At 43.5% G+C, this 20,417-nt stretch overlaps 1 protein-coding gene across 2 annotated transcripts in view; it reads right to left on the reverse strand.

The window, feature by feature from the left end:
* Positions 1 to 20,417, reverse strand: part of HTT (huntingtin) — a 275,564-nt gene that overhangs the window by 35,972 nt on the left and 219,175 nt on the right. For both annotated transcript variants that reach the window (XM_077477874.1, XM_077477875.1), the window contains 7 exons: positions 16,304 to 16,491; positions 9,219 to 9,345; positions 8,105 to 8,205; positions 7,459 to 7,613; positions 5,568 to 5,707; positions 3,271 to 3,353; positions 1,693 to 1,823 (listed from right to left, as the gene is read on the reverse strand). In XM_077477874.1, coding sequence (XP_077334000.1) covers positions 1,693 to 1,823; positions 3,271 to 3,353; positions 5,568 to 5,707; positions 7,459 to 7,613; positions 8,105 to 8,205; positions 9,219 to 9,345; positions 16,304 to 16,491 — 925 coding nt within the window. The remainder of the gene's footprint in view (positions 1 to 1,692; positions 1,824 to 3,270; positions 3,354 to 5,567; positions 5,708 to 7,458; positions 7,614 to 8,104; positions 8,206 to 9,218; positions 9,346 to 16,303; positions 16,492 to 20,417) is intronic.

The following is a 20,417-nucleotide window of genomic DNA, read 5'->3' on the forward strand; positions in this document are numbered from 1 at the left end:
TTCCTTAAGTTCTTGGGGGTTGAAGAGTTGAAGGTTATTTTGAGGGGTTAGGTTATAGGATTAAGTATATATAGCTCTTTAATTGGTAGGAACAGTGGTACTTGCTATTTTCAGTGCAGAAAGCCCATGCTGAAAAATCTTCATGTTCTTTGCCCCTTCTTGCAGTTAAAGCGGATATTTGTTCCCACTGTCTACACTAGACCCCTTAAAGCGGTGTTCCAGGCAAAAAAAATTAAAAGCCAGCTGCTACACATACTGCAGCGGCTGGCTTTTAAAACAATAGGACGCATACCTGTCCTTGAGTCCCGCAATGTCGGCACCGCAGCTGATGTTTCCATCAGCTGTCGGGTGCTGCCGCCACCATTGCGGTTAAAGTGGAAGTAAACCCATGGATTTAAACAGTTAAAAAAAAAAAGGCATGCCGGGATTGCTAACTGCACATTGGCTGTGCTCTCAGCCAAACTATCAAACCATCCAATGGCTGGCGTCATAACAAATCACATGTGCAGCACCATAGCAGTTGAAGATTAAAGGTAAAGATGGCAGCTTCCTTGGCTGAAAACGATAGGGGAGTTTACTTCCACTTTAAGGGTACCCAGCAGTGTAGCCTTACGGCTTCACGCCCGGAACCCTACTGTGCATGCATGAGGCCCCGCTCCTCTCTCCCACTAGCCCGGCAACGGGGGGAGGAGGGAGCCCTGCGGTGATGTCACAGGCCGTGGCCCGGACTATCGGAAGTAGGAACAGGATACCTGTCAAAAACCGGTATTCTGTGCCCTCTCTGCCCTGAAAGGTGCCAATTGTGTCACCGGAAGAGGAGAGGAGACAAATGAGTGGAAGTTCCACTTTAATATGTCCCTGTATGCCCTACAAAGCCTATTTCAGCATTTGTTTGACCTCATTTGTTGAGATTTGCTCATATCTAGCTTTACACAAGATCTTTAGAATGCTTAATGGAGGTCTATGGGCAAAACATACACTTTTAATTTTAGAACATCAGCATTGTAAGAGTAACACAAACAATATAGTTATATTTGACAATCCAGTAAGCTTTTACTTGAAAAATATCCTTTCATGTTGTGAGTTCTGCCTGTCTGCAGGCCATCTCTTTTTACAACTTCCTGGATTCCCTTCATGCTTTACAACTTTATCTCTGGGGTTTACTTTCAATTTCTAAGGACTACAAATCCCATGTTACCTTGCTGTCTTGCAAGCAGTGATTCCTATACTGACTCCGCCTCCTAAAACTCCTCCTCTCAGCACCTCTGTAGATCAGAAGGCCGGCTCTGTGAAATGTGCGACACAGCAGTGCCTACTCACAGGACATATTGAATATGTGCCACAGAATTCAAGGAAGTAAATGTGTGGGGATCGTCACAAAGTGTACAAACTTCAAGATCATTCAGATTAGGAGCAGACGAGCAATAACTAAAATATACTGTGCCTGTCTGAAGTTTTGTAATGAATGTATATTGAGCAGTGCATGTGGCTTTGCCAGAAAGGCTGTCTCCTGCTGTACACATGGGATGTCATCCACCTGGAAGTAGACCGGAGAGAATATGACTGCAGCCGCTAAGGGACGTAACCGTCATATCGGTGGAAGTTGGAGGTGAGCATCTCGCTACATTAAATTTTGATGATAGATACATTTTAAAATACAATCAAATACACAGCCAAGTTTAAAAGACAGACCTGGAATTAATTGGAGACATAGGGGGTGATGATGGGGCTGGAGTATCATTCTCATCCTCTTCATCCTCATCCAACTCTTCTTGTCTCAGTGGTGTAATACTGTTCCCAAGCCAAACGGAGTGGATGGAGACCTAATACATGGAAAAGCAAAGTTGCTTATTTTGCTGTAAAATCTGTAAGGTGAACTTACACTGGACTCTGTCCCCATCACACCTGGTCCCACTAACCTGGAGAGTGTCAATCACCTGTTCTGACACATCGCATCTTTACCAGTGAGGGGATTTGAAATCCCCGCGGCTTTCTCTCCTGTTCGCCTGCGGTGACAGGACAGACTATGCGAGTTCTGATTGGTCAGCGCCGACCAAATAGAATGCTCCTAAACGTACCTACTGACGAGGTACTTATGGAGATTAAGCCAAGGGGATTTTTAAACCCCGGACCAGTTTGGAGGCTATACAAGGTCTCATAGTCGGAGATCGCCGGGTTCCAGGTCAGTGAGACGGGGGGGGGGGTTCAGTTGAGGAGGGGGTCCTGGTGTAAGTTCAGATTTTTCTGTAAAGGAGTAATTAATTAAAAAGGTACATTTTTTTTGTAGGAGCCTAGAAAACACTGCACCCGCAATCAGCAGATGATGGGTGCAATGCAGGGCTCCTGCAGACTGTCACTGTAAGCCGTCTGCTCGTACCTTGTATGGGCAGACAGTTACACAAGGACAAGAAGAATCAAACTTTCTAGAGTGCTCAACACCGCCCTGTTAATAGACTGAGAACTACATGTTATCAGCCGCAAAGACTGTCGGCACTAGTAGTTAATTCATTCACAGAACTCTGTAAATGAATGACGCAGGCATGTGAGAAGAGCCCCGCACGGCAGTGATATTTTCAAATAGTGACAGTGGATGCAAAAGAGAAGGTCCCCAGCCTGTTGTTACAAGAGGGGTGTGGGTAGGGGGTGTGGGTAGGGGAAATTAGGAAGCAGCTGCAGGAACTAAAAACAGGTGGAACATGTAAACATTCCAAAAGGTGAACTGCTCCTTTAACGTTAAATTTAGGTACAATCCAATCCTTCAGAAGCTTCCCTAGTGCAACCACAGGGGCCACCACCTGAGAATTTGAGAGTGAAGCCAGTGTTGAGCCCGCCCATTTTCTTGTGGAACAAAAAAACTAAGAACCAAAATGACCTGAAGACATGACATGGCACATGCCAAGCTATGATGCCATGTCTATAGGTGAACTAGTCAGCGCCGGCTTACTGCTCTCAACAACAAATAAGCCCTCGTTCACATTGCACGCAGCTTTGAAATTGTGCGACTTCATCTGAAAGTGCGCAATTTCAAAGCTGCACATCAGTGTGACTTTGAAGAGAGGTGTAGCACCTATTTGAACAGTGCCATTGCTGTCAATAGGGTGCTACTGTCAAGTCTTTCCAATGTGAACAAGGGCTAAATTTATAACAGTGGCAGAGGCCAGACTACAAGTTTATTGAATATGCTGTGGTGTCGAGTATGTTCTGCCAACTGGATGGCACCTTCACCACACAGAATGAAGTGTCTGAAGCCCGAAAGGTTGCTTTACTCACCTGACCCAGCTTGTAGCTCATGTTTCCAATTTCTCGCTCTGTGTTGATCTGCAGTAGCAGCTTTTCATGGCTGATCAGTGCTCCTGAAATAGTTAGAGAGATGAGAGATTTGGAACAAAATAGATTTATGAACCTACTATTATTTTGACACATCAAATAGAAAACCTTTTTCCTTTCAGGGAATAATCATGTATAATGAAAAAAAGAAGAGAGGCTAGACAGAGTATTTCTCGATAATATCTAAAAGAGATTGTGTCACTGTGAGCGGAGATGAGTCACAGAAAAGCATGTAATAGGCTACAAACTTCTCTTCCATCTTCTCCACAGTCTAAAAGGTCACTACAGCAGGATGCTAACCAAAGAAGCTTCTTTGGTGAAAACAATATTGTTTCATATACAGGGCCAGTGCAGGTAAAACGTATCAAAATATAAAAAATACAAAGAAATCATGCAGCCTTTCCTTTACGGAGGTTTGCTTGAAGAAAACTCTTAGATCAATTATCTCACAATGTTTAGCGTTTAACTCTATGTCATACCTTTTGTAATCTATACTGAAGTTTAAAAAAAAAAAAAAAAGGGACCTTCTTCTGTGGATATTCAGTTAATTCAACACATGTGTCAAAGCCTACAAAAAATGTCAGCAGGAATGAAAACTACTGCTGTATCCATAAAGAGAGTACATGGATTTACCCTTTTAGTGCCTGCTGTCCTAGTAATCACTTAATGGAGCCATACCCTTTTCTTCTACAATATATGTAAAATTAGCCTGCATCTCTGTGGACCAATGTGTAAAGTGTGGGCTTGGGTCCCACAGCAATTAAGGTTAGTGACTCAGCCTACAAACAGTGTGTATTCGCTAAGGCTTCAAAAATCACGTACCTGTATTTTGTGCACTGGGTCTGGGGCACCCACCCCGACGACCCTCCCCTGCTGTGATTGGACACAGCGGGGGCCAATCAGTGGGATCCGGCAGATGCAATGTCCGCCAGGACACACCGATCATTCTTAGGAGGCGCAGAACAGCAGTCTGCCCATGTAAACAAGGCCGTTCTGTGAGAGGGGAAGATGGAGCTCTTGTGTTCCTGCCAAGTAGGAACACAGATCTGTCTTCCCCCAGTCAAAGCATCCCAAACACAGTTAGAAAGCACTCCCTAGGAGCATATTTAACCGTTTGATTGCCCCTGATATTAACCCCTTCCCTGCCAGTGTCATTAGTAGAGCGGCAGTGCATTTTTCTTTAGCACTGATCAGTGTATTAGTGTCACTGGTCCCCAAAAAATGTCACTTCATGTCAGATTTGTCCGCCACAATGACACAGTCCCACTAAAAATAGCTGATCTCTGCTATTACTAGTAAAAAAAAAAAGTAAATAAAATTCAATAAACAAACTCCATAGCTTGTAGACACTATAACTTTTGCGCAAACCAATCAATATATTGGGATTTATTTTTACCGAAAATATGTAGCAGAATATATATTGGCCTAAATTGATGAAGAAATTGGATTTTTTACATTTTGTTATTGGGTATGTTTTAAAACATAAAGTAAAAAATATGTTTTTTTGTTTCTAGCTCAAAAAAAAAAAATACAAAAATAATCACGAAACCGCAGAGGTGATCAAATACCACCAAAAGAAAGCTCTATATGTGGGGGAAAACGGACATAAATTGTATTTCGGTACATCGTTGCACGACCGTGCAATTATCAGTTAAAGTAACGCAGTGCCGAATCGCAACAAAAGGCCTGGTCATGAAGGGGGGTAAACCTTCCGGGGCTGAAGTAGTTAAACAGGTCCCACTCTGCCCATGTAGGTCTGCTTGCAGAGATCATTTAATAGATGTAATGCTCCTTTCTTGTAGCTAGCAGATAAGGAAGGACATGATGATATAATATGGCTCTGATGAAGTGAATCATACAACTGCTATACTCATTGGAGTATTTACTTTAAACCATAACACACCAACGACCTTTCATAACCCATCATCACTTTTGTAGGCTTTGATATATGCACATAAAAACGAACATGGAAACAAAATGAAAGAGTTGGGCTTTTTTAATCCAGATTTACTGTCTCATCTGCATTTTTATTTTTCATGGTCCTAGAAAATGAAAGACTGAAAATGGAGTGTGTGGATGTATAATAGTATTGCTTCCCAATGCAGAACTCTACTGTGCCTCTCCTTTTTCATTCCTGGAATGCCTCTTTATGTTCTTATTCTGTGGACGGCCATGTGCTTATTATAGGAAAATACAAATGTGTCGAGGTGTGACCCATGTGGAATGTATAGGTGAGGTACCTGTGGTTGCAGCAGATAAGCAAGGCACGGGATCCCAGGCTTGATAAGCATGATGTGTGGCAATGTTGTCCCTTCTGGATATCAAAGCTTGGATTTCTTCCTCTACTATTCCTCGAACAACACTCAGCTTCCTGCCAAACCTAGAGACATCACCATAATAATGTATACACTGTGGTAAGCAAAGATTTTTTCATACAAGCAGCCCTCATTAGAAGAACTCATTTAACTCTACCCTGCCAACAAGGCTAATATGAACATGAGGCAAAGGAAAAATCTCAGGCCCCCTGCTGTGTTCTGTTGGTATGGACATTGAGGAAACAATATTGGAGTGCAGACTGACCACTGTGAAATCTTCACACTCACAGCCAGCTACAACTAGGAGTGAGATTTGTCACAGATATGAGACTTGAGGAAGCATTGTATATGAGAGGGAGTTTAAAGAGCTTTTAAGAGCCAACCAATCCTGTAAACACAGATGTCCTTAAAGTGGAAGTCCATGCTAAAATTAAAATCCCTGCATCTATAGCCACCAAAATTCTTACACTAACCTATCTAGCCCTGAAAAGAAAAAAAAGAAAAAAAAAAATCAGTATACATACCTTTTCTGCAGGTGAACCGACACAAACTTCAGTGGCAGAAGCTCGATCCCATGCTGAGCTGTCACTCCGTGGCTTCCCTGTGTAGGCGGGTGCAGGGGACACATATGTCAACAGAGGCCCCACAGTAACTATGGGTGACATCACTTCCCATTCATTTCACAGCCATCGTTGGCTGTGTCCTCTGCAGAGCTTCCGCCACTGGAGATAGGGTCAGATTGCCTGCAGAAAGGGTATTTATACTGATTTTTTTTCTTTTCAGGGCTAGATAGGTTAGTATAAGAATGTTGGTGGCTATAGATGCAGGGATTTTGGCGTTAGCATGGACTTCCACTTTAAGACTTGCAGATCTTCCCTTGCCTATGAGCACAGCAACCTAATTTAAACCATGTCAAAACACTTGCAGGTTGGCAATTTACTAGACAAAAAGTACACCATTAAAATAAGAAATATAGCCAAAACTCTTCTGGCTATACTTCTCAGGATCACTCACATTAGTATAGTTAGTTCTGCACTCCTGTGACCTGTTTTCAGCCGACAGCGGGGACAATACCTGCTGTTTCCTGAGGTCACAGAGCTGGTCTAGGCTCTGAAAAGATCCCAACCGTATAGTCAGGATCCGCTCAGAAGCCTGGACTGGCAGTCGGCTCTTAGCAAACTGCTGAGAGGCTGGACCAGCTGCTCCTGCCCCCTCCACAGCTCAGTGCATTGAGCGCTGGAGGGGCAGAGCAGAGAGCCACTGACTGACAGCTACCAGCAAACTGCTGAGAGAGCCAGCTGCTGGTCCAGGCTTCTGGGCGGATCCCGACCATATGGACTGGCACTGTGACATCAGCCAACAGCAGGTATTAGCTCACTGTTGACTGAAAACAGGTCAGAGTGCAGAACTAACTGTACTCCTGTAATCCTGAGAAGTATTCTTTGAGAAGTATCAAGATAGTCACCAGCGAGCCGTTGAGAGCCTGAGCCAGCTGCCCCCCCCTCCACAGTGCAGCGCTCCACTGCGTGCTGGAGGAGCAGAGCAGAGGGCAACTGCCTGTCACCAGCTCTCTGCTCACAGAGAAATCAGCGATCTTTGATTGGCAATTTCTCAGTCATAGAGCCGACAGGTGTGTACACATTTTCTTTTTTTGGTAACCCACAGGTCTCATAGGTCTATTTAAAGCAAACACATATCAATGTGGCAACTAATGATGATTTTCAGTGTTTTGCAGAAAAATATAGGAGAGCCCCTAGTTAATCCATCACTATATCATACAAAGATAAAACCATGACAGACAGTATGAACAGTGTACCTGGTATCAAGGGCTTTCAGAGTCTTGTTCCTTGGCTGCTGTTCTAGGCAGCTGATGGCCGGGTTTCCAGCTGAGGGAATGGTCATAGCACTGAGGACCAGAGAAGTGATGGCTTGTACAGCGAGGACATTGATTTGTGTTCGCTCTGTGTCTTCCTGAAGGCAGAATATATGTCTCAGGTATTTAGATGAAGTATTCAATTTAGAAAGCCTAATTTTCCATTCTCACTTTATCATCATTACAATATCAACTCAGCCCATAGGCAAATGTGTTGAGGTGTCAACATGTATAGGAGAAACAGCACCACGAGTTGATTGATAGATTTTAATAAGGTTGAAGAACAGAAAAGTAAAACACTTTCGACTGGTTGCTCAAAAGTGTACATTATTGCTTGAGGGTGAACCTCTAGGGCAGGGATATGCAATTAGCGGACCTCCAGCTGTTGCTACAAGTCCTATGAGGCTTAGCAAGATTCTGACAGCCACAAGCATGACACCCAGGGGCAGAGGCATGATGGGAGTTGTAGTTTTGCAACAGCTGGAGGTCCGCTAATTGCATATCCCTGCTCTAGGAGCTCCAAAGTGCTATAGTCAATAGTCTAATAAACAGGGCCCAAACTACACACAAGTTATGAACACAGCTTTACCTCTTGCTGGCTTTCCTCTTGGTCCATTACAATAGGCTGAGTGACCAGAACTCCAAGCAGCGTGGCCCAAGTCTCCTCAAACTGGGTGCGACTTGTCCATCCTAAAAAGGCAGAAAGGGTCTGATCAGAGATAAACAGAAGGAAATATAAAGCAACATCGGGGGGAAAAAAAAGCAAAAAAGCACTTAAGAGACAGATTTATTTATTGCCAATAGTGTAAAGCCCAGTAATTAAATAAATTAAGCTGAGCACACAATGAAATTTGTTTGGCTTAGCTGGGGCTGGATGAATTTCAATTCTGTGTGTGGCCCTCCACGTTCGTCAGAAGTTGATCGTTAGATCAACTTCTGTCGAACGGACCTACTGGAGAAATATTGTTAACCAGCAGCTGCAGATAAGTTTATTTAATTTTTTTTTTAAATAACAAAAAAAATTGGACACCTCAGCTTTCACCCAAACCTGCTTCAATTTAAAGCCAATTGAATCCTGAGTGGTTTGCTATGGTTGAGACGTACAGCAGCAGGAACCATTGGCAAGAGAGCGGGGGGCAGGGCTAAGCCAGGCTCTGCACGTCTCGGACACACAGTGGCAACTTGGGAGCTAGCACACATGAGTACCCCCAGACCAAGCAGCTTGCTATGGGGGCACTTAGCAGGGGGATCAGGTCTGCTTTGTGTAAAACCATTGCACATAACAGGTAAGCATGACATTATTATAAAAAAAAAAAAAAAGAAAAAAAAAAAGAAGAAAGGCTGAAACCCTCTGACCTGGCCATACACAAATAAAGCATTTTCTGATGAAATCTGGCCTGTTTGTTGAACCTGCAGGAAAGTGACATTGCTTGATTGATTTCAGAGGGGTGCAGGCAGTGGGAAAGATCACTCTAACAAGTAGATATTTTAGGGTACAATTATATTTTCTGTCTAGGTTGCTTTAAAAGATCTACCGTGCCCTCATATCTTCTGTGTCCCTCTATCGGTACAAGGATATGATCCAACTTGACAGAACGCCTAGAGCTGGACCTCTAATGAAAATCATTCCTCCGTAGTTTCCTTCTATATACTTTACATCTCGCCGGAAAGTATAGTTGTGAATCGTAAAGCATGCAACCTACCCAATGTATTGATGCGGTAGATAAATTCCTTGAATACTTCTTTCTCCTGCAGAAACTCAACAGGGATTTCGGGAAGTGAAGTTCCAAATTCCCCTCCCATTTTGGGAGACCAACCCAATTTCCACACCTGCACAAACCAGAGAGAAAGCATATTGGCATTGACCACTGCTGCATAGAAATGCAAGTGATTAAGAAACATTTGTCTCCTCCAACGTATCCAGGAATTTTACAACACACACAGGTGTATATTTATAAAGTAGTCAATGTGACTTTCACAATCACTGGTGGAGCGTCAATTAGTGTCAAACACATGCATCAGCTAAATCCAGCTGCAGTGAATGTCAAATTATATGATGTATAAATATACCCTATAGTGACATTCTCCTAAAAGTATTTTTTGCCTTCATAATTTTACATGCTTTTCAACATTCTGTGGTAATTCATGTACAGATTTGTATGATGATTTGAAGATCTGTATCAGGGATCATGAGCATTAGATGCGGTGACCACATTCATTTTCTTTGTTTAGGCTTTTATCCCTTTAGTTTACCCTGGTGAACTTGCCAAGTAAATATTTTTCAACTCAGCTTCAAAGGATAAGTTCACTTTTCTGAACATTTTACACCTATATTTAAGGTGTAACATGTTCAGCATCAGACCCAGAAACAGGGACATGTTGTCCAGCTAAATCCTTGCCAACTGTTCCTTCAACAAGAGCTTGTAAAAGTATCCCACAATGGAGATGTCACCAGAGTGCAACATAGCCCACACTGCAGTCAGAGCCTTCGTGAAGGCCAAAGGTGCTCAAAAGCTGGGCCAAGAACTGGTAGTCCCTACAGCAAACCTTAGAAAACAGTTGATTGAAATGATGGACACGTGTAACTGAGCATCTTTTTTGTCCACTGAAGTCACAAATCTTCCCAATTCCACCTAAAATTTGTGGACCTGAAGTAATATAATTAAAGGCTTTGAGGTCCAGCATGAGGCGAACAGCCCCCTTCAGATTTGGGACAGTAAAAAAGGAAAAGAGTAAAAAAAAAAAAAAGAAATTACAGAAAATCACAGGTTTGTCTTTACAACAACTATGTTAGTAGTGAGAGGAGTTATACCCTGGGCTGACCTACTAAAACATTTTGTTGCCAGTGTCTAATCCTCCTGTGGTCAGCAGTATATATTTAACAATTCTTGTTCCCAGGAAAGAAAAAATAGGATTGTTTTAACAGCTTAACTGTAAAATCATTTTCTTTGAAGTACATCATGGGACACAGAGCCGTGGTTTATAGGCCACCTTCAGGTGATGGAGACTGGCACGCCCAAAATTAAAAATGGCACTCCCTATATAACCCCTCCCACTGGTGGGAGTACTTAAGTTTTGTAGCATAGAAATACACGTGCATACCAAAAAAGGGAGGTACCTCTGCGTCCCGTGATGTACTTCAAAGTGAAGGATTTTACAGGTAAGCTGTTTAAAAATCCTATTGTCTTATCGTACATCACGGGACACAGAGCCATAGTAGTTACTTTGTGGGATGTCCGATAGCAATGCCAACTGAAGGGAGGGAGACAATAAAAGTAGGGCACCAAGAGGACTCATACTGCAGCCTGCAGTACATAGTACCCAAAGGTGATATCCTCCTGATTTATTACATCTACTTGATATAATCTGGTAAAAGTATGTACTGAAGATCAAGTTGCGGCCTTGCAGATCTGAGCCATGAAGGCTTGGTGATGCACTGCCCAAAAAGCACCAACAGCCCTGGAGAAGTGCGCTTTAATATGAAAAGGAGGAAGTTTCCTCTTTAAACCACAAGCTTGAACAATCACTTGACGACTGCCTGTCCTCTTTTTAGGACCGTCTGGCAACACAAATAAAACATCTGTTTTATAAATGTGAGTGGTCATTACCAAATAGATCTTGACCACTCTCACCACATTGAGAATGTAGTGATCTTCTTCCATAGAACAAGGTTCTGGAAAAAATTAAGGCAGAACAATATCCTGGTTTATATAAAAAATAGATACTACCTTCGGTAGGAATATAGGATGAGGCCGCAATACAACCTCATCCTTAAGAATAAACCAATAAGGCTCTTTACAAGAAAGTGCAGCCAACTCAAATTCTTCCTGCAGAAGATATGGCAACCAAGAAAATTATATCTCCTTGTCAAGAGGACCAAGGAAATATCTTGCATGGGCTCAAATAGGCTGCCTTTGTAAAGCCGACAGGACTAACTTAAGTCCCAAGGGTTTGGGGGAGACCTAACTGGAGGATTAAGCCACGTTACCCCCTGAATAAAGTTACGAACCAGAGTGTGAAGCAAGTGGTCATAGAAAAAAAACACAGATAAAGGCTGACATCTGGCCTTTGATAGCACTCAAGGCCAGCTTAATTTCTAATCCTATCTGTAGGAATAGAAGGATCCTACCTATGACTTATTTTTCCTGGGGAGCCAACCCCTGGATTCACGCCAAGAGACATATGCCTTCCAGATTCTATAGAATATCACTCTGGAGGCTGGCTTCCTAGCATTAACCAAAAGTAGAAACTACTGAAGCCAACAGCCCACGATCTTTCAGAATGTGGGTCTCAATAGTCAAACCGCTTAATTTTAGCGTTTGCAAGGTAGAATGGAATACCACACCTTGCGAGAGAAGGTCTGGCCATAGCAGAAAGGTCCAAGGGTCCCCTACTGCCATTCTTATGATCTCAGCAAACCAAGATCTCCTGGGCCACAAGAATCCCCTCCTTCCCTTCTTGCTTGATCCTGCGAGAAGAGGCGGAAGTAGCAGAACAGGAGGGAATGTATAGATCAATGAAAAACTGATCCCATGGAAAAACCAAGGCATCCGTTCCATATGCCATCGGATCCCTTGTCCTTGACACAAAGTTGTCGATGTTGTTGTTGAACCTGGACGCAAACAGATCCACGTCCAGAACTCCCCATTTTTGGCATATTGACAAGAAAAAAAAAAATCGAGGCGAAGGGACCATTTGTGGGTGACTCAAGTAATCCACCTGCCAATTCTCTATCCCTGGACTGTTAAAATTGCTGATAGGTAAGGAATGTTGTTTTCCCAAGATAGAATACGATCCACCACTCTCTGGGACGCATAACTTCTCATGCCCCCTTGGTGATTAATAAAAGCCACAGCCAGGCATTATCAGATTGGATCCTGATAGGACAATTCTGTAGTCTGAGCATCCAGGCCTCCAGGGCCAGGCGTACTGCCCGAATCTCTAGAACTTTGATGGGCAAGGTCATCTCTGATTTGGACTATTTCCCTTGGACAGATGCTTCTTCCAGGACTGCTCCCCAACCCAGAAGGCTAGTATCTGTTACCACCTTCCAGGTAACTGGTAGAAAGGATTTTCCTTTCTGAAGACTCTTGGATATCAACCATTCATTGAGGCTCTGACGCACTCTGGGGGATAAACGCATTTAAAACGACAAGATACTGTTTTGCAGCAGTCTTGAATGAAACTGCGCTTAAGAAATGGCCTAGAAGAAGCCAAAATCTTTCCCAACAATTTCATGCAAAGTCAAATAGAAGGATTCTTCTTTGTCTTAATCAACTGAATCAGTTCCTTTATGGTGCATCTGCATCTATGATCAACCCAAAGTACTGCCATCTCTTGATGGTTTTGAGGAGGATTCATCTAGGTTGAGAATCCAACCTAGGTATTCCAGGTAGCTGACTGTGGCAACCAAATTCTGGATTTAAGCGGGCTACCGATTGCTCTATCAAGAGTAGATTGTCTAAGTAGGCTAGTATCGTTATACCTTGAGCCCTTAACGTGGCTAAAGGAGAAGCCAGGACCTTGAAGTGCAGTAGCTAGACCGAAGGCAGAGCTACAAACTGGAAATTACGATTTTCTACCTCGAAGCGTAGAAATTTCTGGTGAGCGGGGAAAATTGGCACATGGAGATAAGCATCCTTGACGTCGATTGACGCCAGAAGTTCTCCCCCTTGTAAGATGGAGACTACTGATTGGATTGACGCCATGCACAAAAGAACGGATATTCAAAAACTGGTTTAGGTCTTTGAGATCTAAAATGGGTCTGACATGCCTGTTTGGAACCGTGAACCGGTTTGAATAAAACCCCAAACCTTGCTCTTCTCATGGGACCACCGATATCACTCTTTCATACAAGAAATGATCCAAAGCTAGAAAGATTTCTTTTTCACTGGATCTCTGGGAATGTTTGATCTGAGAAAATGAGGAGATAAACTCTCGGGACTCTAGTTTGTAACCTAGAGAAATTGAGGAAACCATCCATCTGTCTAGACATTGTTCCTGCTAGACCTTTGAATATTGTAGAAGCCTTCTCCCCACTCGAGTGAGCGGGGGTGCACTGTCATAAGGACGCTTTAGTATTCGGTTTTGTGGGTTTCTTTCCCCAGGTCCTTTTTTGGGACTGACCTCTTGAAACCAGACGGTGGAGGCCGTCGTGACTGCCTGGAGGCAGATGCCCCTGGCACTAGTGAAGAAGCACATTTAATACTCAATCTTCTCCTTGACCGGAAAAAAAGGGAACTTTTCCCATTAGAAATTATTTGGATATACTGATCCAGATCGTCTCCAAATAACCGTTCACCTTAAAAAGGGAAACTGGCCAAGAGCTTTTTGCATGGCGCTTCGGCTGACCAATTTTTCAACCATAGGATTCTATGCACATTTAACAGCCCTAGCAGGAGCCGTGAGGCCTAGAGAATAGAATCTTTCATAGAGTCAACTGTAAAACAGAACGCTTCTGATATGCCAGCCAAATCCTGGGCCTTCTAATCAGGAATAACTGAGTATCTCTATAAACTGGTGCTTTAAGGACTGAGAAACTCTGAACACTGCCAGCGGCAGGTTGAATGACTGAACATGCGTGCAAAATATCTTTTTTTTTAAAAGGTACTCCAACTTCACATCTGTTGGACCCTTTAGCACATGAGCATTGTCTAATGGACAAGTCAGGTTTTTGTTTACAGAGGATATAGCAGCGTTAATTGCGAAGTATTGAGAACTTTTTCAGAGGAAAAACCTGTTTATCTGGGTGCTCTCACTCAGAATACATAAGCTTTCTTAGCCATGAATGGATAGGAAAAGCATGAACAGATTGGGGGGGGCTTTAGTAAACCCAAAGCAGAAGTGGGCTCATCGACTGACTGCGTTACTGGCAGTAAAAATGTGTAGCGGACCAATTTAGTGAGCGACCGTAAACAACCTTTCCTGCGAGCCTGATACTCCACATCAGGTTATTCGGAAGGGGAGACATCAGCCTTTTCCTGGTCCTTGAGAGAAATCTCTCGCTCCTAGTGCCTCACTATAAGGGTCCTGAGCAATGGACAGGGATCTGTTACGCTTAATCCCACTCTGGGATTCAATTAAAGCAGAAAAACTTCTGCTTCAAGCTTAAAAAGGTTGAAGAAAAAAACCTTCTTAGTAATATACACAGGGGCTGCAGTTTTAAGAGCAGCTGCAACACTTGCCCCTCCTGACGGCTCACTCTAATCAGTCATATTACTCTCAGGGGAGGCTTCCGTGTGACTGTAGTAGTCTTTCGTTTCTTTTATTGAGGTGTGTTTTTCTTCTTTTACCCCCTTCTGACCAAAGCCCGATGCACAAAGTAGAGGTACCAGAAGGAATTAATTCACTGCTTGAGTAATAGTCCAGCTCTGTTACTGCTATTAATGCTCAGCTTGATGCAGCAGTAAATGTGTCAAGAAAAGCCTGTCATCAACCTCAATGCTATTGTTCCTCCTGCAACGGGAGGAAGGAGGAATGGGGGAGGGGGAGGGTCTGGAAGCCGCCAAGCGGCCTGCCGTTTGCGCCGTTATTTTTTAAAATCCTTTGGCGCCCTTTCCCTGGGAAGAAAGAACGGCACGGGAGGGTGTCTGCTGGGGAGAGGAACCCACCCCCAGACTTACCGGAGGTCTTGCTGCTGACCGGAGGAGAGAAACTTGCTGTTTCCTGGAGACAAACATGCGCTCTCCGAGAAGCACGCGACGTGAGTGCTCAATACAGCCCCCAGTGGTGACACATAGGCATGACAACAGTTACTAATTTGAAGGAGACATTCTTAAGAAAATTTAAAAAATTTCTTCGAAAACTCCACTTACCTTTCCCGCTGCAGGGTTTTCTGTGGTAAACCAACAAACCCAATCTTCACCCTTCACGGTGGGTTCCGTTAAACCTTCAGGAGCTGGGGATCCTTGAGGAAACTCGCAATCCTGCACCTTTAATAGCACCTCCGGCAGTAAAACTTTATGGCCTTACTACCAAAAAGTACTGGATCCCGGGGTCTAGCTCTCTAAAAAGAGAAGTGTTACAGGCAAAACCTTGTTTCTTTGGATATGAGGCCTGTGTACCATTCAATTCGACCAAAAAGACACTTTGAATGGATCCGGTCTGCATGGCCAACCCCAGCAAGGCTTGCTCCAGTGGAGCTCAGCACAGCACATCTTCACTCGTGACCAACACTTTAGACACTGGCGAAAAAAGTGAGGTACTCCCACCAGTGGGAGAGGTTATATACGGAGTGCACTTTTTAATTTAGGGCGTGCCAGTGTCCATCACCTGAAGGTGGCCTTTAACCCACATATTAACTACTATGGCTCTGTGCCCCGTGATGTACGCTAATAAACAGCTGTTGATTCTGCAAGAGATGTGGGGCTGCTCTGTTTCTTTTACACTCTACACTGCTATTTCAAGCAGCCTTCTCAGTACCACCTAGTTTCTCTCTTAACCTACAGAACACTATGTTTGGGAGATGGAGAGGATGTGTTTGTGTAGTTATGTCCTAGGGTGACAATACTACTGCTCCACGGATGCACTACAGTAAGCGGGAGTTCTCACCCAACGAAATGGAAGTATGTTTCAAGTTGACAGCAAATGAAAATAAAGGGAAAACTAATGCAGCCACCACATTTAAGGACTGTTAAACTCTAATACACATTCCATTTTTGTTCTTGTGTTTACATACAGTAGTGGTACAGCTAGTTAGCATTAAGGTGACAATGTTCAAATATATCTAGATCAAAAAACAAAACAAAAACAAACAAGTAAATAGTTTCTTATTAAAAGAGTGACTCACCAGTGGTGGGACTCTTGTGTAGCTATTCACTGCAGGCAACCTAGCCAGGCTGACAAATATGTTCCGTAACACTGGAGTGAGAAATGCTGCAATATTGCTGTTTCTCTTGTGTCCGTACAACAAAACTGTCTGCAGGGAATCCACCATCTCAGACATCATGGTGCAGGCAGTCTTAATAAATACAGCTCCTGAAAAGAAACAAAAAAGAAGATTCTTGAACTTACTGAAAAATTTATTTAGGGAACCAGGAATTCAGATACAGTCAGGTTATACTCTCACCATCAAGTTTTGACACTGGCAAACAGAAATATTCCTTTTTTTACCAGCATTGTTTTGCTTCATGAAAAAGCAGTACCAAGGCAGGAGCAAAACAAAAAAATGAAGAGATGGGAGGGGCATGTGTCCTTCAATGGACCACAAGAAAAAGAGTTTAAAGGTAAGAAGAAAAAATCGTATTATTTCTGTCGTCCACTTAGGGAAACTTAAATTCAAATACTGTGACAGGCCCATGAGAAAGGACTGATAACAGTCCAACTCAGAACCACCCAATAGGATCAGATGAAATAAACCCCTCCTACAAGACCAGATAAGCTGCTAGTGACCGAGGGTAAGCAGCAGTGGATAAACCTGATGCACAGGACCAGGACAGAGGAGAGCACCACCAGTGGGGAATGTCTCCAACTCAAATGAACACTGTGGCTGAATCAGGAGGCTGTGAACCAAGGACCCAACAAAACAAGTTTTTTTGTAAACCTCAATAAACATATCTTTAAAAACAAAACAAAAATAAACAGGTGAAACAATCTAATAACCTGATCAAAGTAGAGAAGACCCACAACATGATGTGGTTAACAGAATAAACACTGGGACAAACCCCAGAATAACAGGTCTCCAAAGGACTCCTGAATAAATCCAAAGCACAGTAAAAAAGACCAATCAGTCTACACAGGAAGGCTCAAGCCTTACCCAACCCCTTAGGATTCAGGGAAGGAAAACTTATATCAAAAGGACAAGCATCCCAGACTATCACTTTCATTAATGAGATATCCAAAGAATGAGAGAATCATCACATTAAAGCAACTATAAAGGCTGTGAAGTGACCCAAGGCTAGAAGAGAACTCAAATGTTACAAATCTCACCAGTCAGCAAGACTGAAAGGGAAGGTGCCCAAAGAGGACACCCTAACAAAGGTAGGCAGGGATAAAGCATATAGCACATCAGACTGGTGTAGGAACAGCAGAAATAAGGAGGATTCTTGGCCCCTGGAGGTGTATCTGGGTTCTGCCAGAGGTGCTGCAGAACCTGCTTACCTGGAGCATAGAACATGGCACTAGGAATGATTAGACCTTCCCGGTATAGAAAAACAGCTGCAGCCATAAAAATGAGGAACAGGAAACTTAGCCACACTGCAAAGCACATTTGCCCAATTAAGGGTAGAACAAGAGAAGGTATCTGGGGAACCTTCCTCGCAAGGCCATAAAGTATCAATACAAGGAGGTACTATGGTATTATCCAGGCAATCCGGTCTAATGATGTCCTCCAGAAACACCCCATCTCCAACATGGGGTACAGAGAGTATTCCATCTGTTGACAGTCTAGGGGGTTACGAAACCATCCATCGATGGTTCCTGCCCCACAAAAGATGAAGACTACCCTGGTGCACAGACTAATCCCTGTAGCACAGAGGCTACCAGATGAGGACAGCTAAATTTCATTGCTTTGTCCTTAGGGAAGACAGTGCTGCCAAGGTTAGTATTCTTGACTTCATCCACCATACAAACCAGTTAACTTGTCCAATCACAGGGAGGACTCTTTCTTAGAGGAGGAAGCTCAATGTAGGAAATGGACTCAAGGCAGGGTCTAGAGTAGAGCCCCAGACATGAAGACAACCCAGCAAGTGCAGTCCCCCTGGGACAGACCATCCCACTTACCCAAAGAGATTGATGGGTTAAGCCAGCGACCACCTGATCCATTAACACAATGTAGATGTCCCACTACAGACTGCTAACCAGTGGTGGCTGGTGCTTAATATATTTGGGGGGGTGGCAAACAAAGTGCCAAGACTCCCTGGGAAATCAGGTCACAGGAACTGCTTCCTGACTGGCTGGGAGGAGACTCTGGAAGACAATAGCAAATATTAATTTGCTATTGTCACACAACTGGGTGGGCTTGGGGCGCAGTGCTCTGCACCCCAAGCCCATCCTTTTTTAAGCCAATTAGAGACTCTGGCTCTAATCATGTATTTAAAAAGAAAAAAAACCCTTTGGAATCCATGTGTCCAGCACCCTGCATGTAAATTAGGGAACAGTTGCATGGATTAGGGGGGCGGCGCCCCTGTACCCCATATGAGCCGGCTTCCACTTACAATGGCTAGGGGGGCCCTGAGGACAAACGTGAAAGGGAAAGACCCATCAGGGGTTTCCCCAATGCCTCACATCCACTTGGACTGGAGAAAAGAAGGCAATTCCCTGCCTGTTGCAGTCTGAAATACAGACTGTCTTGGTGGTGACAGGTAGCTACTGATAAGACACTTGTTGAGCCTCTACCTGGTACAATTATGTAGTGTCATACACTTAGAAATGTCAATCCCTTCAAGAAGTCTACAGAGCATTCCACAGTGGGGATACCAGGATAGGACACTAGGGTAAATACATGGCACAATATCGGAGCCAGGTTCTAGCTTAAGCAAGGGACCGGCAAGACAGGTCCCAATCAAACTTGCAGGATAGAAATCCCATCTGAGGTCCCTCTGCCTTAAACCTTACTGTGGTGAAACAGTCAGAGGCATGAGCTCTAAAGGGTGCTCAGGGATGTTAAAAAAAAAAAAAAAAAAAGAAGAAGAGGTAGCTTCTGCTGGTGCTTCAGCCTGACCAGGCTTACTCAAAAAGTGTGTCTTCAGTGATAGTTACCTGGAGCTATGCCAAGGCTCTGGACCTGGAAAGTACTTCACAGCTAACTAATGCAGTAAACACAGGTCTGGGAAGTGCCCCAATGCAGAGCCCATTGCCCAAAGGTCACATTTTATGCTACCCCTGCAAGTTCAGTCCAACCACCTGTCAGCGAGATATCTTGACTGACGTTCCAGATGAAATAATCAACAAAAGAAAAAAGCTGGCAATACATAGTTAGATTTTACTCAGCGGAGCGTTCAACGTTCTAGAAAACAAAAAGCTGAGGAATGCTGGGTACAGGAGTAATTACACAGAGGTTGGCTTACAATTTTTCTGTTTGCCAGTGTCCAAGCCTCCTGAAGGTGGCAGTTTAACCCGACTGTATATGAATTCTTATGACCCTCAATAGGAGATACTGAAATACAGTTTTACCAGCAAAATTTACAATAATATTCCACATGCTGCAATTTTGGCGGCAATTCTGCTAAGGATATAACCCTCAACTACACCTCTACTCCATAGAGCAGACCATTGATAATTTGTCAATCTTTGGAAGATTAAGAAGCAAAATTCTGCCATCTTCACAAGTTCTTTATCAGCTCAATTCCAGGTGTACAGTCCTGCACCTAAAGGCCAGTCCTGCCATCTCCAATATTTTCCAGTACAGTTTTTATATATATTTTTTTTAAATGGGGGATGAAAATAGGACCGTGAAAAAATACAAAAAAAGAGCAGCCACTTAGCGGTTGATTTACTAAATCAAAATAAGAGTGCAAACTCTGCATAGAAACCAATCAGCTTCCAGGTTATACTGTCAAAGCTTCATTGAACAAGCCGATTGGCTACCATGCACACAGCTGCACCAGAGTTGGAAAAAAGTCACCCGTGAAGAAACACAGTAGCCTAAAACTTGTTCCTCATTGTGCGGTCCACCACCATATAGTAAAATGGGCATGCTTACCAAAAGGTGTGGACTCATATACTCTGCAGTATTGAATCAATTGTGCAGTCATGAGGAAATACCTCAACTGAATCCAGCAGACCAATGTTATGGAAATTGCCCCTATCTGTGGTTGAATGGAGAGGTTCCATCACACAAGCAAATAGCTGTTTCACATTCTGTCCTAGACATAAGTCTGGTTTCAGGGTGGCCTGAAACTAGACTTCTGTGTAGGACAAGTTACAAAACAGCCAAAGGCCAAATGCTGCACTAGAGAAGGGGT

Source organism: Lithobates pipiens, unplaced genomic scaffold (assembly GCF_037356315.1).
Source record: "Lithobates pipiens isolate NorthernLeopardFrog02 unplaced genomic scaffold, aLitPip1_a1.2 Scaffold_13, whole genome shotgun sequence".
Taxonomy (NCBI): domain Eukaryota; kingdom Metazoa; phylum Chordata; class Amphibia; order Anura; family Ranidae; genus Lithobates; species Lithobates pipiens.